The sequence below is a fragment of the Etheostoma spectabile genome, chromosome 5 (genome assembly GCF_008692095.1).
Source record: "Etheostoma spectabile isolate EspeVRDwgs_2016 chromosome 5, UIUC_Espe_1.0, whole genome shotgun sequence".
In the NCBI taxonomy this organism is placed as follows: Eukaryota; Metazoa; Chordata; class Actinopteri; order Perciformes; family Percidae; genus Etheostoma; species Etheostoma spectabile.
In genome coordinates this window covers 1889534-1906779 of record NC_045737.1, presented here as the reverse complement: position 1 = coordinate 1906779, position 17246 = coordinate 1889534, and the positions used below count along the sequence as shown (strand labels likewise).

The 17246-nt window shown below is 40.9% G+C and overlaps 1 protein-coding gene across 5 annotated transcripts in view; it reads right to left on the bottom strand.

Moving 5' to 3' along the window:
- The window catches only part of LOC116689042 (golgin subfamily A member 7), a 45442-nt gene that overhangs the window by 23096 nt on the left and 5100 nt on the right, over window positions 1–17246 (bottom strand). For all 5 annotated transcript variants that reach the window (XM_032515341.1, XM_032515342.1, XM_032515345.1 and 2 more), the window contains one exon: window positions 2002–2127. In XM_032515341.1, coding sequence (XP_032371232.1) covers window positions 2002–2127 — 126 coding nt within the window. The remainder of the gene's footprint in view (window positions 1–2001; window positions 2128–17246) is intronic.

Here is a 17246-nt window from a genome sequence, read left to right as displayed (position 1 = left end):
TGGACCAGCACCCTGAGCAGTTGGGGGGAGTACAGTGCCTTGCTTAAGAGCACCTGGCAGTGCCCAGGAGATGCCGTGGCATCCCTCCAGCTACCAATCCACACTCTTGTACTTTGTCTGTACTGGGACTTGAACCAGCGACCCTCCAATTCCCAACCCCCTACGGACTGAGCTACTGCCACCCCGATTTGGAGATGTTAATGTTAATTATCAGAGTAGATACATTACTTGTAATGTTATGCAACACGTCAGTGTTTAACATGGATGCATTTACCATTGTTGCCAGGCAGCCTGCTTCCGTTCACTTCCAGTATCTTCTTCTCTACAACTTTTTCATTATTCATAGATTATTTTGTCTGTACGCCCTCTGGTTTTTCAGAGAATACTGTAACAAACAATGCATTGAGCAGAAACGTGCATGCATGTATATGCATGCTTGAAGCATGCACGCCGTCTACGGCGGCCCACGCACAGTATTGCTTTCGAGTATCCCTGACACTTTACACAGTAACTATTGCTACTAGACCAGTAGCATTAAAGGAGCGTATGTATGTGGCGCAACAGGTAAATGTATAATCTTTAAATAAGATTAGTTTCAATGCAACAGGGACTTTAAGCTTATACCATGCAAATGGAAATTTTGTTTTTGTTTTTTAACATGTTTTATGCAATGTTAGCTGACAATAACTTGAGTCTCACATCTACTTCGAACGCCTTAGAAAACGTCTATAAATCTATTTGCTGGTTTGGTAGACCTATGGTGTTTTAGCTTGCATTTAAAACTATGACTTAAAATCAAATCAAATGAGCTCCACCTTAACAAGCTGCATGTTTTGAATGCATTAATGCATCAGTAGTTGTATATTATTTCGAAATGGACGTTAAAAGTAGTCATTTTTGTTTGTTTGTTGCAATACCATTTACTTAAGATTTTTAATGCAAGATATATACTTCAAATACCAAAGTATTTCTACACTGTGGCTTGGTAATTAAAAAAAATTCTATCATTTGTATTACCTGTTAATAGGCCACATGGTCAGAAAGTTTTTTGAGTAACAGGTTTACATCCTTGCACATGTTGTTAATCTTATTTAAATAACTTAAACTGACCAAGGCCTTGTAAGGGGTAGTTCTCTGGCCACTCAAGTGTTTTGCATATAATAAATGAAGCTAGTTGTGTGTTAACATAATGACAACAGCATCATTTTTTTTCTCACTGTCTGCCTCTTTCTGAAAACTCACAGCAGATGGATACAAATAACAACAACAAAACTGCAGTATGAGAGTATTTCTATTAATTAAACACCAGGGACCTCGATTATTTATGTTTACTTGATATTCTGTGTGTTATCTGGAATGTTTCAAAGTGTGTTTACATTGAGTTTGTAACATTCCAAAATCTTTAACAGTCAAGATTTCCCTTTGTACTGTAAATGCATATTGGTTATCAGTTTCTATAACTACTAATAATCGGTTATCGGCCTTGAAAAACCAGTATCGTTCGACAAAACTAAGAAAATCCTCTTTCCCACCACAAGTACTTGTGCACTACACATATTGCCTTTGAGAAAGGGAAAACACACTGTAGTTTTAACACTTTTTAATCAATTGATGGACTTTATATCATCTTGTTTTAGAAGGAGTTGCAGCCCCTTCTCCAGACTCCATCTGTCTTGTCTTGTCACTTGTAATCAAAATAAGACAATCAGCTATAAAACTGGAAATGCAGCATCTCTTATTTATGAAAGTGCAAATTACATAGTTTTAATCATGTTGTAATCTTCCTGCAGAAAAATTTATTACAATTGAGAATCATCCTCCAGAGATTATCATTTGTTGATCATTTTGCCTTGTCCTACCCAGGATAATCCTTAAACCAGTCTGAACACCAGTGTCCACAAGACAAGGGAGTGTTGTATGGATGACCATCAATCTACCAATTCAATTTGTTACTGGGATTGAAAAAGTCATTCTGAACAGAACCGTGAAGGTGTATCTTACCCGGGTCTCCAGCTCAGAGGGGACCTTGGTTTGGAACTGGCACACAGTGCCTTTGGTGTAATCTCTCTGAATGAAGACTTTGGCTACAACGGCTGCCTGTTGCCTCATGTCCTGCAAGCTGTGAGTCTGTGAAAAAGAAGAGATTACAATACAGGATCATACATTTATAACCCTCTGGAGTTTGTCTGTTTCTGAGTGAATAGACTGAGAAATGTTTTTTTAGATATTAAAATGAATGATGGCTAAATTCCATTTAACTGGCGTGGTATTGTGCATGTTGACGCACAGTAACACCAAGAACACATCGCAGTAGTAAGCGTCGTGTATAGCAGCGTAGTGCAGCTATTTCTATTTTGGCACCCATTTGATCCAATCTGTACGGTGCAGCGATAGTTTCGGCGTCTCCTCTATTTTTTACACAATACGTGCACGTACGTGTCAAGCCACGCAGGTAACGTAATTCCTTAAATAAAGACCGGTAGTCAATTAAAAGTCGGGCCTCTGATAGTGGCCGTTGTTGGCCACTGTTGCTGGATATTTTTGCAAATATTTCTTAAAAAATGAATGCTCTCTGTCCACTGGAACACTATGGCTTGTTATTTAAAATGGTTTATTTATTTAAAACAATTATACTTATCAATTATATGGAATTAGAAATAAAGGCCTGCCTCTAATATAAAAAAAAAAATATATATATATAAAGGCCCCGGCTTTTTTTTGAGGAAATACGATAATCACATACAGGAAGACCACAGTGCAACAAGGATATTTTACCAAAATAAACACATTTCAAAATAAAACAGCCATGTTAACAGTGATTTTGGCTGTCTTGACTTTTCACAGCAAGACACACGATCAGGCACACAGAGAGAGAACAATGGATGGACAGAGAGAATGACACACTCGCACACACACAAAAAAATGTCATAACAATTACCGTCATTTTAAATATGATTATCTCGGTGGATTACCACAGTGTGGAAGCAGTGTCTTTCTGAGTCTCCTGAAGTTGCCGCCCATGACACTGCTCGGAATCAGGACTCTGACATTTTTCAGCCCTGTAAGAGGACTAAGTGTGTATTTCAGCTTGGGTTGGCCTATCAGTACTTTCTGAACATACTGAACACACTTTCAAAAATACTGCAATAATACCGAAAACAGTGATCTTTGGGTCACTATAAACACGAGGTTAAGATTTTCATTCAGTTACATCCCTAAACCACACACACTTTGATCCACATTACAAGACAAATTTCATTAGGAATCAAATTTCCTGAATGATCCAACACATTAAAACAGATTAGCATATTGTTATGAATTGTACAATTCTAAGGGTACAGGAAACATTACCTTTTCCGAACAAACATGCTTCCTATAACTGAGATTGAACAGTACTTTGCCAACTGTTTGGCCCATTTTAGCTAGTGTTGGAATTTAAAATTGTATATGTGCTTAAAAAAATGTGTGATTTGCATTATACATTTAAGCTAAAAGATAAAAGCATTATTTCAGCATAAATGAAGACATGTTAGTCATGCATTAAGTTTGTTATCATAAATATATAGTTTGTTGTTTGTTACATTAAGATGTTTTGCAATACTTCTGTTTTATAATATAAGATGTTCTGCTACATTTTGTTATAATCCAGCTCTACAAATGTGTTAGAAGCAGAATTGATTGTCAGTGACCATCCTGAGTCTGGTTTCAGTCACTTTTACCCCCACTGATCTTTTCCTGAACTGAGGGTCATAAACCCTCAGTCACATTCCATCTGAAAGATAACAAATAGGCGCACACACACCACTGTGTGTGTATTTCTCAATTTAATATGCGTTTTGGTTTACATTCAGTCAGGCGCTTGTTGTGTTGCAGCCATGGAGCACAGTAAGCGGTGCTCTAGTGTGGCTTTATTTTACATTGAAAAAAGCTGTAAAACCATTGAATCAAAAATAAAACATTCTTCTTATTTGTGAAATAAGCATGTGACCCATTTCAACTCCACTCCCTCAAAGAATCGGAATCAAAATGAGAATTGGAATCAGACTTGTTAAAATTAGAGCCCGACCAATATGATATTAGGCATTTCCCAAACTATTGGTATCTGCATTCATAATGGCTGATAAAAAAGATTTTTTGTTTTTTCGTTTTATTAAATAATGACAAATAAATGATTCTGATCATGTTTTGAGTTTTGGCACCAGAGGGCGCCCTACAACATCCTTGTTGGCAACAGTGATTTTTTTTGTTTTGTTATTGTGTTTTTGTTCAAAGGACTTTAAGTTTCATATCTTACGTTTGTATTTTTATAGATTTTATTTATTAGAATGTTAATATATTTTGATGTTCCTCTTTTTTGTTGTGACAACAAAACAAATTATTATCATACCATTTTATTGAGAACTCTAATAACTACAAATGTCAAAAGAAAATGCAGGATACATAACTTCATTCAATTTTAGTACTTGAGACAACCAAAAATAGACAAATTCCTCTGTAACCAAAAATTAAGTATACCTTTACTTTTTTATACAGACGTCAAAATTTAGTTCTCTAGTTTTTCTATTACCCCTAAATATTTAACTTCATTCTAAATACACTGGACATACTTAGCTTGACAAGCTACCTCCAATTTAGAGAAAGCGAAGAAAATAACTCAAGCCATCGCCTACTTCATGTGCAAAGACCTGCGTCCATACAACGTTGTGGAAAAACACTAAAAACACTAGAACCAAGTTAGGTGACTCTGTCTTACCGTTTTTTTACGGATACAGCCGAACCCAAGCTCTACAGAGAAGTTAAGCTTAAAGTTCAAGAAAGTTTAAAAACAGAAGAACATGTTGCATTGACTTGTGATGCATGGACGTCACGGTTAGTGGATTCCTATGTGACTATTACAGCTCATTATCTCACAGAAGACTGGCAACTGCTGTCTCACGTTATCCAAACTACAGGTGCTGGTTATATAATTAGAATATCATGAAAAAGTTGATGTCAGTAATTCCATTCAAAAAGTGAAATTTGTATATTATATTCATTCATCACACAGAGTGGTAGATTTCAAATGTTCATTTCTTTTAATTGTGATGATAACTGACAACTAATGAAAACCCTAAATTCAGTACTTCAGAATTTTTTCTTTAGAATATTGTGACAAGGTTCAATATTTAAGACACCTGGTGCCACACTCTAATCAGCTAATTAACTCAAAACACCTGCAAAGGCCTTTAAATGGTCTCTCAGTCTAAATATGTAGTCTACACAATCGTGGAGAAGACTGCTGACTTGACAGCTGTACAAAAGATGACCATTGACACCTTACACAAGGCAGGCAAGACAAAAGGTCATTGCTAAAGAGGCTGGCTGTTCACAGAGCTCTGTGCACAAGCACATTAATAGAGAGGCCAAGGGACGGAAAAGATGTAGTAGAAAAAAAGTGTACAAGCAATAGGGATAACCGCACCCTGGAGAGGATTGTGAAACAAAACCTATTCAAAAATGTGGGGGAGATTCACAAAGAGTGGACTACAGCTGGAGTCAGTGCTTCAAGAACCACCACGCACCGACGTATGCAAGACATGGGTTTCAGCTAGCGCATTCCTTGTGTCAAGCAACTCTTGAATAAGACACAGCGTCCGAAGCGTCTCGCGTGGGCTAAAGACAAAAAGGACTGACTGCTGCTGAGGGGTCTAAAGTTATGTTCTCTGATGAAAGTAAATTTTGCAAGGTCCCAGAGTCTGGAGGAAGAGAGGAAAGGCACATAATCCATGTTGCTTGAAGTCCAGTGTAAAGCTTCCACAGTCAGTGATGGTTTGGGGTGCCATGTCATCTGCTGGTGTTTGTCCACTGTGTTGTCTGAGGTCCAGGGTCAACGCAGCCGTCTACCAGGAAGTTTTAGAGCACCTCATACTTCCTGCTGCTAACCAACTTTATGGAGATTCAGATTTCATTTTCAAACAGGACTTGGCACCTGCACAAAGTGCCAAAGCTTCCAGTACCTGGTATAAGGACCATGGTATCCCTGTTCTTAATTGGCCATCAAACTTGCCTGACCTTAACCCTATAAAAAATCTATGTCTATTGTGAAGAGGATGATGGAGGAGCAGGGCCACACCTAAACCACACCTCTAATCACCAGACAGACCTACATATACTGTTCTGCGCAGTAGGGGTGCACAATATATCGAATCAGTATCGTTATCGCGATATCACGTTGCTCGATATCATTATCGAAAGTCTCGCGATAATTCTTTTTTTATGCGTCCGCGCAGACAGAGTTCTGAAGGAAAATGAAAATTGAGCGGAAGTGCGTAGGAGGGCGGAGCCAGGCTAGCGTCACGCCTCCGCTGGAACATAAATCAGTGAAGAAATAGACAGAGACAAAACAAAGCAAAAGAAAAGACCTAAAGAAGAGAGAGCGAAGGGAGCAAAAGAACGAACACAAAAGTAAGAAAATGAGTGTTGCTCAGGGAGAAGACAAAATAACAGAGGTTGAAGAGGAAACTTTAGCTGCCAAAAGTAACCAACAGATGTTGCACAGGCTAATGCACTATGCAAATTGTGTAGAATGGTGGTAAGCCGCTCAAAAGGCAATACAACAAACCTATATTCGCATCTTAAGAACCACCACAAGCCACTTTACGATGAGTGCATGAAACTACTACCCCCCCAAAAAACACAGCTAACGTTAGCCAAACAAGCCTCGCTAGCAAGTGCTTTTGCTAGTGGCACAAAGTACGAGAAAAACTCAAAGAGACATACCGAAATCACCAATGCTATAACATAATATTTGGCCAAGGATATGATGCCCATCCACGCAGTGGAAAAAAAAAGGCTTCAAGAAGCTTCTGGATGTACTAGACAAACGGTACCAAATCCCATCCCGCAACTATTTCTCACAGATAGCTATCCCAGAACTTTATGAACAGTGCAGAAAGACGGTGCAGGCAGAGTTTGGAGTTGGAAAAATTGAATATTTTTCATCCACGACCGACCTGTGGTCCAGCCGCACTACGGAACCGTACATAAGTCTTACTGTGCACTATATTACGCCCGAGTACGAACTCGTCAGCAAATGCCTTCAGACTTCCTACTTCCCCGAGGACCACACGGGACAAAACATCTCCGCTGGCCTAAGGGATGCCCTGGATTCATGGGGGTTGCGTCCAGAGCATCAGGTGGTTATAACGACTGACAACGGGAGCAATAAAAAGAAGGCTGCGGAACTCAACAAATGGCAGAGGCTACAATGTTTTGGACAGCTGTTGCACAATGCTGTTGGTAATTATTAAATTATTTGTAACTTTCATTAAATGTATAAGGGATAGGATTTTTATTAGTGTATACACTGACATAATATTGTATAGATCTCGAAGCTGACACAATCATATATTTATTTTATGTGACACATTGCAATAAAACTGAAAAATATAGACCCATTTAAATAAACCTTTATTTCTTTTTCATTAGTATTTGTTGCTATAACTTGTTTTAATAGATACAAAGTGCTAATACATGTATTCAGGGCTGTAGTACTCGAGTCCGGTCTTGGACTCAAGACCGTTTTTCTATGGACTCGGACTTGTCTCTGACTCGATAGTATTTGGACTCGCACTTGTCTCGGACTCGACCACTGGTCTTGCCCAATATGACTTTTGGTCTCGACCGAGTCCAGGTGTCTTTATTATGTTGATGATAATATTGGAGGGAAAGTGAAACACAGTCCAGGTGGGGATATTGTTTGGCTTTTTACAAGTTCAGACAGCTAACGTTAGCTAACGCTACGCCGGTGTTTGCTAACGTTAGCGCACCAGCGTTAGCCTAGCTTACTAACGCTAGGTAAATATTAAGGCTGTTTTCGGAGTTTCTTATATCTGCGTCCACGTTGTCAACATAAGACCTGTGGCGTTAGTTTGAGCCATCATTGTATCACATGAAATAAGCTTTGCGCCTACGAGATGGGTGGGTTTTTGTTACGTTATAACTGGCTATAGTTAGCCCGTTTGTATGCTAGCGGACATTAGCTAACGTTGCCGAGCCGTGTGTGTGTGTGTGTGTGTGTGTTAACGAACATATGTTAAATTACACGCTGCTCATTGTTGTTTAACCAAACTTTGTTTTCTGAAAGCAGATGTCTTTCCTATTAACCCACGTCCAAATAACCATAGAATACATTATTTTTTTAGGGAAGCCATAAACCAACCATAGGGCTACACTCTGTAGTCTATACTGGTCACTTCATTTCTACACTACATATGGAGTGAAGCCATGTTGTCATTTAGTTGCTCAAATGCTCAGTACTAGTACCATATCAGTTCCAATGCTCAGTACTAGTACTACTGTAGCAGTATTGTCTATGTAGCTATTATGAGTTATCACCATATGATATCAAGGGGAATGGCTATACTCATAAATCCTGGGTTTTCTGACACTGTTTTTGCTTTTATATCAACAAATAACCCAAATGGATTGTCTTGATACTGTCATGCATAAGACCTTTTTTTTCTGTCCTGGACTCGGTCTTGACTCGGACTCGAACCTCTTTGGACTCGGTCTTGACTTGGACTCGACTAGTCCTGGTCTTGGACTTGTCTTGGACTCGACAAAGGTCGTCTTGACTACAGTCCTACATGTATTATGCCTTGAGTGATGACCAGTGGTGGAATTTAACTAAGTAGACTTACTCAAGTACTGTACTATGTTGAGTTAATTGTACTTTACTTGAGTCTTTTCATGCCACTTTTTACTCCACTTTAGTTACTTGTTACTTTTCAAATTTAGATTTTTTTGCACACAAAACAGTTTATAAAATAAAATGTTTTATTATAAATGTAACTACACACAGCCATATACCGGCCTATAAGTCCAGCTGAAATGATTAGACCATTAAACACACAAGTATTTACACTTTCTAAAATGTGATCAGTACTAGTTTTTTTTTTCAGCTTTGAGTACTTTTACTTTAATACTTACTTTATATATATTTACCTGATGATATACTTGCATGTTTTTGCAGGACTTTTACTTCTAACAGAGTAATTCTACAGTGTGGTATTCATACTTTTACTTAAGTAACGGATCTGAATACTTCCTCCACCACTGGTGATGACTTGGTGTTAAAAATAATATATTAATATTTAGATTTTGTCTTTACTTAATTTTATCTTTAGAAAACGCAATTAAAGATGATGCTCGCATTGACAAGGCTACAAAGCTGTGCAAAAAGATCGTGGGCCACTTTTCTCACAGCTGGAAGAAGAGGAGAGCTTTGACAGGAGGCACAGAAGGAGCTCAACCTTCCACAGCATGCACTGGTTACAGAATGCCAAACCAGATGGGGATCCAAGCAGCACATGATTGAAAGGGTGCTGGAGCAGCAGAAGGCGGTGGCTTCGGTTCTCTCGGCCGACAAGAACCACAGGCACTTGGTACCGACATGGCAGGACATTGACGTTCTCGAATCCATAAACAAGGCCCTTTCTCCCCTGCAGGACTTCACTGATGCACTGTCGGGGGAGAGCTACATCAGCGTATCTTCTGTAAAACCAGTCCTCCATCTTCTGAACACTCAAGCTCTGATTCGAGATGAAGAGGAGACTGAGCATACCCAGTCCATCAAATCAAAGGTCCTCCAGTACCTGAATGCCAAGTGGGATCAGGCCACAGAAGATCTGCTGGACATGGCATCCTTTGTGGATCCACGATTTAAAACCAAATATGTCAGTGTGGAGCGCGTCCCAATTTTCACGACCAGGGTACAATCAGAGATGAAAGAAATCGCAAGAAAGGTAAATGTTTTTGGAAAAATATTTTTTTGAAAGTAAATCATGAGTGATGTAAATACAGTGGTGTAAATCATGGTGGATACAAAAAATGTCAAGTTCAAATTTACTAGGCCAAATGTATTATTTGTTTTTATTCTGTGGTCTTTCAGAACAGCGCCACTGACTGTGACTGAGCCCCAGGATCAGACAGTCCCAGCCCCACCAAAAAAGGCCAAGAGGTCGTTGGGGAGTCTGCTGAAGAACAGCACTACCACACCAACTGTACAGGTTCTGGTAGATGATGCCGTCACAGCTGAGCTCAACAGCTACCTCCTCACCCCCTCCATTGACAGCGAAAATGATCCCTTAGCCTGGTGGAAGTGTCACAAAGTGAGCTACCCCACTTTGAGCAAGCTGGCAAGAAAGTATCTGTGTATTCCTGCAACTAGTTTCCCATCAGAGAGAATATTTAGTACAGGGGGAAACATTGTGACGGCTCATCGTTCACGTCTTAAACCAGCTATAGTTGACATGCTCGTCTTTTTGACTTGCAATCTGTAGTCTACCTGTGAGTTGCCGGGGAAAGTGCAAATTGCCTTCTAAAGGCGGATGCACGGTTGTTGATGGGCCCTGTTTCTCTTGACATTTTCTTTTTGGTTTTTTAGATTCATTTTATTTTTTCTAACATTTTCTGTTCTATAAACACGCTCATTTATTTATTTTATACTGTACAACCAGTAAAACATGTCCTGTTCTGTAGTAGACATGGTTATTATTTATTTATTCATGTTGTACCAGTCCAATATGACTCTTGAAATAAACCTTGTGTTGTAAAAATTTGTTTTAATTGTTATTAATCTATTTTTATGCGTTTTCCCATAACTTTTGTAATTTTACATATGTTTAAAAATATCGAAATTAATATCGATATCGCAATATTCATTATCAATATCGCAATATAAATTTTTTTTCAATATCGTGCAACCCTACTGCGCAGCCAGGCTTGTGTCTCCGATTGCTTGACGCGAAAGGGTCAGCGTTCCAGCTCTCAGTCATGGATCCGGAGCTATAGCTACGCTAACCTGATGTCAACAACAATCTGTATGACAATCTTCGAAACAGGGCATTTTTCAGTCACGCCGCAGCAGTCGGATCCCGTCATATGTCTCAATGCTGCCGATTGCGGTTGGCGGTCACCATGCCTTGACTTCGCCCGGATCTCTACTCCTCTGCCAAACGATCCCCGGCTCCAAGCGGCTTCGGTGGCTCCCAGCGGCCTCTGCGGCTCTCAGACTTCTTCCCCTCAGTCTGTAAGGTTGGGAAATCGGAGCCACCAGGGATTGGCGTCTACCCTCTCCTTGTAATCAGCCTTCCTCCTGTGGAGGCCGTGCACTCTCCTCGGCGCAGCGCGCCCTCTTCCGTCACACTTAGAAGTTTCCTTCCCATTGTCTTCCACCTCAGCTCCTACTTCACCACCAATCAAATACATCGGTTCCAGGTACGCCGCCAAGGCATCTCCACAACACCCACTTTTCACTATTCCAAAATGGCCACTTGACTCTGGTTTCAGAAACAGCTGAACAGCATTCTCTGCATTTCAGCCATATCACCCAAACGTTATTCAAGCCACTCTTTCCGCATCGGCGCAGCATCCACAGCCGCCAGATCATGCATCTCCCACCAAACCATTCAGTTCCCAGGCCGCTGGTCATCCCAGGCATACCAATCTTACATTCACAAACAATCTCAACAATCTCTGTCAAGCCCACGCACAACTCAGTTCTACACAATCTGACACTTTTGGGGGTCTGTAACCTATTCAGGCGAAAACTGCTTCTGAGACGGAACCACCACTCTGAGTCGCCTCCACTCGGTCATCACACATCCTCCCAGACCAGCCATCAGACGACATCCACATCAATTTTGCACATTCATAATGTTCATCAGCACATTCATTAAATCTTTAACTAACACATGGTTGTGGCATGGTCCATGCTAGTGAATGAATATAATATGTATATTATTATATACTGTTATATGACCAGCACCTGTAGAGCAGTACACGAAAGTCACACCGGGGCGAACATTGCTCAACTTCTGCAAAATGCAGCACGGCAATGGGGGATTGCAGACAAATACTTAGTGGTTGTCACAACAACACTTCTAATACAGCCGTAGCCGTTTAGTTAGCACTTCCACGTCAAGTTTTGCGCACACGCTGAATCTGCCATAGCAGCAGGCGTTAAATCTTCCAACATTGGCCAGGCTCATGGGCACAGTAAGGCAAATAACTGGCTTTTTCAACAGAGGCACGGTGGCACACCACACTTTGGAGAACAAACAGCTCCCGACCAATAAACTGATGTCAGCACGAGATGGAACAGTGCTTATGAAATGCTACTGCTGTTTCTTGAACAGCAGCTTGCCGTTTGTGCAGCGCGGTTGTCTCCAGAAGTAAGAAAGAGTAGCACAGATGTCTTCACATTGACTGAGTCTGATATTGGCAACGCTGAAGAAATTGTCCGGGCATTGAAGTTGACGAAAGTGGCAACCACTGTGATGTCTGAGGAAAAGAATCCTACTCTGTCACTCGTAACACGTTGTTGCATTACACACAGGACACCATTAGGGACAAAGCGCTGATCAGAGGGATCAAAAAAAGCATCAGTCAAGATCTTAAAAAGAGATAAGCCAGAGCAGCAAAAAAGAACACCCTCTACAAAGCATCATCCCTTCACCCCCGGTTTAAAACCTTGCCATTCTTGTCCCCAGAGGAGAGACAGCAAACCTTTGCCAGAGTGGTTGCTGAGGCAGTAATCCTTCAGGTAATCAAACATTTAAATAAGAAGCAGAATATTTTTTAACCCACATGTCACTCTCTACTAATATTGTAGTCATATTGGTAAATTAAGACAAATTAACTATAAATTAAGACAAATTAACTATAAATTACCAAAGAGAAACAACATTTTCTGCATACTTAAGATACAGTACATATTTATTCTCTCCGTGTGTGTGTGTGTGTGTGTGTGTGTGTGTGTGTGTGTGTGTGTGTGTGTGTGTGTGTGTGTGTGTGTGTGTGTGTGTGTGTGTGTGTGTGTGTGTGTGTGTGTGTTCTACAGCAGACCATCTCTGAGCCGGATGTCCAGGAGCTTCAGGAGGAACCGGCTATACTGAAGAAGAACCCAGACTAGCCAAGATGAGGAAGTCATGTGGGCTAACAGACTTACTTGGTCAGACTTATGGTGATGTTGGAGCCCCAACAGAGAAAGGCTACCAGGAGGTCAAACCACTGTCACTCACAGAAGATCCACTAAGTTGGTGGAAATCACATGAGCGAGTCAATCCTTTCCTGGGCAAGCTGGCAAAAAGATACCTGGGATACAAACCTTTGTATCCCAGGTACTAGCGTCTCAGCCCAAAGAGTCTTCACAACTGCTGGAGACATTGTCACATCAAAAAGGAGCACTCATGTTGATCAGCTCCTCTTTCTGAGCAAGAATGCAGACATTGTTGTGGAGAGGAGGTCACTGAACAAACTGTTATCTATCATGGATAACCCCGAACCACTCTCTCCACCCCACACTGGTCCAACAGAGAGCAGCTTCTCTAAGAGAATCCGACAGCTTCAATGTCACATGGACCGCTACAGGAAATCATTCCTACTACAGGCAATTAAACTCTTTAACACATCATCACTGGGTGCTAGGCAAGACTCTGAGACACCACAAAGTGTAACCTGCACAATTGGTTTAATTACAGTTTAGCATACTATTCAAGCAGTTGCACATTTTGCTTTACCATCCTGTATATATTCAAATATTTGTCATATTTTATTCCTATTATTTTTATTATTATGATTATTATTTCATGTATATTGTATCCTAGTATTTCATTTATATCCTGTGCTGTGTGACTGATTTTGCTGCTGTAACACCAGAATTTCACATTTTTTTGGGATCAATATCTATCTATCCCCCCATCTATCCATCCATCCATAAAAAGGTTTTTTTTCTCTCCAAATGTCAATAAGTGAATTAACCTGTATGAATTCCTTCAGAACAGAGTTATAGTGGAAGTCATTGTAAGTTGATGGACACCTATCAGACCACTCATCCCTTACCATATAAAAATCCCCACCTATTAGTGTAAACCTTCTACTAGGGCTGCACGATTATGGCCAAAATGATAATCACGATTATTTTGACGATTAATTTTGATTTTCACGGCTTTACAGAAGAAATGGGTCACGTAACGCAAAATTAAACCATATCCATATAAACAGCATTGCAGCGGATGCGAGGACATTAGCGCCCCTAGAGGAGCTAACAGCTAACAGACGCTATAGCACCGACTAGCACTGCTCACTGCTGTTGTCTGAAAAACAACAGACGGGACAAATGTTGCGTTTACTGGCAAACTGGTAAACCTTGATGCCAACGTATAACCGACTGCTATCGGTTGAGTTTTCCTCCCGTTACTCTGTCCTCTGGGACTGTCTACATCTTGAAGCTAAGATGCACGGGGTGCAGTGAACTAGTCTGACTGGCTCATGAGCAGACGGTAGTAGCGGTAGATTGGCTTTGCAAAAAACCCGGAGCGTTCTATGAAATGACGCTTTAAAAAAAATAATCGCTCGATCACGCAAATTTGATCGTGAGAAGTCAAAATCGTGATCGTGATTAAAATTTGATTAATTGTGCAGCCCTACCTTCTACCATACATTTTGTTATGATCTGCAATAATTTCAGTCAGCATTCCAAGAGTTCTTTTGACTAATCTTATTGAACCCATAGCTATTAATTAAAATAGCAAATTCTCTTTCTAAAATCACTACCACAGCTAACCAATGACCATCTTCATCCACTTTAGATGTTACTACCTCCCCTGGAAATCCACAGAGATATATTGCCACACCCCCAGAACTATTGCTGCCATGAGAAAATTATATCTCGTCTCCCCACTGTTTTTTCCAAAAAGATGTGTCCTCTTTGCATGAATGAGTAAAAAATATGCAATGTGCTTTAAGTCCCTACAAAACAAAAAAATAGCTTTGTGCTTTACAATGTCCTTTAGACCTCTTACATTTCAAGACAGGAAAGAAGTCTGACTCAAGGAAGAACATAAACTAAAGCCAGAGCCAATAAACGCCTTAACCTTGTAACAGAAAACTTTTTTTTTTTTTTTAACAAAGTATAGAACTAACCTCTTTTAAGTGCCCTCTCAGCCCAGAGGTTCCTCATCATAAACAATTTCTTTCCCCCTCACTTGTTTAAAGTCTCTTATATGACCTGTTGTGTCCCATGTCCGTGTTTCTCCTAAATCTTCTGCCCATTAATGAATCCAAAGGGCCTGCGAAAGTAAGCCTTCTTCCCGGCCCTCGTCGTTTCTTGTATCTGCGGCCATAAAGCTTATCTTGCCCGTTTCTCCAGTGTTCCCACAGATTAAGAAGCAAGTTGTGCCGGGGGGGGGGGGGGGGGGGGGTCTCGTCCCGATGTCTCTCCTATCTACACTGGCCCCCGCACCCTGTCTCTTCTCCCCTTTCTACCCCCATGCACACCACGGGGAGGGGAGGGGCTGCTCCTCACAAAACAGATTCAGAGAGGTGACGGTTTTGGCGGCCACAGGAGAGAAATACCTTCCGCGCTTGCTGGACACTCCTGGCAACTTTTTTTTTTTTTTTTTACACACATAGGAAGTCGCCAGGGTTGTCACTAGTCGCTTTTGTGATAAAAAGTCACAAAGGGAGTCTGACAAGTCTCCAAGTCTAGCGGCAAAGTCGCTAAGTTGGCCACACTGTTTTCATGGAGACAGACACTGTGTGCATGGAGGGCCGGAGCTGTGTGTGTGTGGAGTGACAGAGAGACAAAGGAGAGCAGGGAAAGGAAATGCAGCTGAACAAATAGCATTAGAAAAAAAATAATAATAAAACGCAATGTGTGGCGGCCGGTGTTGATTGTGTGGCGCACCGCCACAAATTAGTCTATGTGCAGGAAACAGAGTTCTCAGCTATGGTTAAATCTTCAGAGAAACAAACCCCCGCTTCCAACTCCTTTGTCATCCTCTAGATCCCATCTCTGTTTTGCAGTTTCACAAACTGGATAATCACCTGTCGTGTTCTCTTCTCCTCCTTTCTCCCCACTCGATGAGTTGTGTCTACCATCTCCATCTTCAGTGCCCAGAATGGAGCCACCTTCTTCAGTTGGTTAATCACCTCCTCTCTTGTGTTTTCATTTGTCATTTCTTTCATGCCGTTTATTCTTAAGTTCCACCTCCTACTGTACCTTTAATGTTCAGCCTTTCTTTGAGGTCCTTAATCTCTTTTTCCAGCAATTCTCTTCTAATTTAACCACTTTACTTTTACATTCTTTGAGTTCTGCTGCATTAAACTCCAGAGCTTTTACCAAGCTGCTAATCATTGCGCTATTCTCTTTGATCTGAGCCTTTATATCTCCAACCTGTTTCTACTCTGCTGGTAACTGACTCTAGGGGCAGCGTGCATCGAACATGTGTTCCAAAACAACAACAACACTAGGCTGCCCGCAGGTGCGCCTGCCTATTAATCGGCTTGATATACTCGGTTATTTCATTGATATAATGCAGATTTTTGGCAATTTTTACACAGTCGGCATTGGCCGATTAATCGGTCGACCTCTATGGCTACACCCCACAGTAGGCTGCTTGAAACACAGACTATCAACACACAGGACGAGTTGACCAATCACAAACCTAGCGGTCTGCGTCGCCTCTACGCGAAGTTACACATTTTGGGAGGTGCATGTCACGCTATGGGCTCGGAGAGGGGTTCACAGCGACGCAGAGGGGTCTGCGGGGGTCGATTCAACGCGGAAGCATAACCCAGCCTTAACACTGTCATGACTACTGGGACAGAGCAGACAGAACATTGCCATTGTCATAAACACCTGTGCCTTTTCTACTATGACAAGTCGCACTTCTGCTTGTGAAGATTACTGGAATTGTTCTAATGTACTATAAAGTTACTATCATGAAAATTGAATTTATGCCTGATATTTGTTGCCTGTTTGTAAATGAGAATTGGTTCTCAAACAGTTTACCTGGATAAATAAAGGTTAAAAAAAATAAAAAATAAAAATGAGTAGAGTATAATAGAGTATCATTGCACCACACCACTGTCACTCACTAGCGTTTCCATCACGGTACTGTCTGGAGAGAAACTCCCAAAATGTACCCAAAGCCTTATTATTCCCTCCCCTGGAGCCAGTGAGTTGGTCTGTGGTTCAGCTGTGTAGTCAGATTCGAGAACACAACATTCAAAATACTTCTCAAATCGAACTAGCGTTAGCCGATATAGGCTAACTACGCAGCTCCGCTCCTCGTTAAAATAAGTAAAACACGTTGCCGACAATGGCGCATATGAGTTTTATAATTACCCTAGCTTGTTAGCAATAATACAACTAACGTTACTAACGTCACTAGTAAACATTACGTTAACGTTACCCGTCA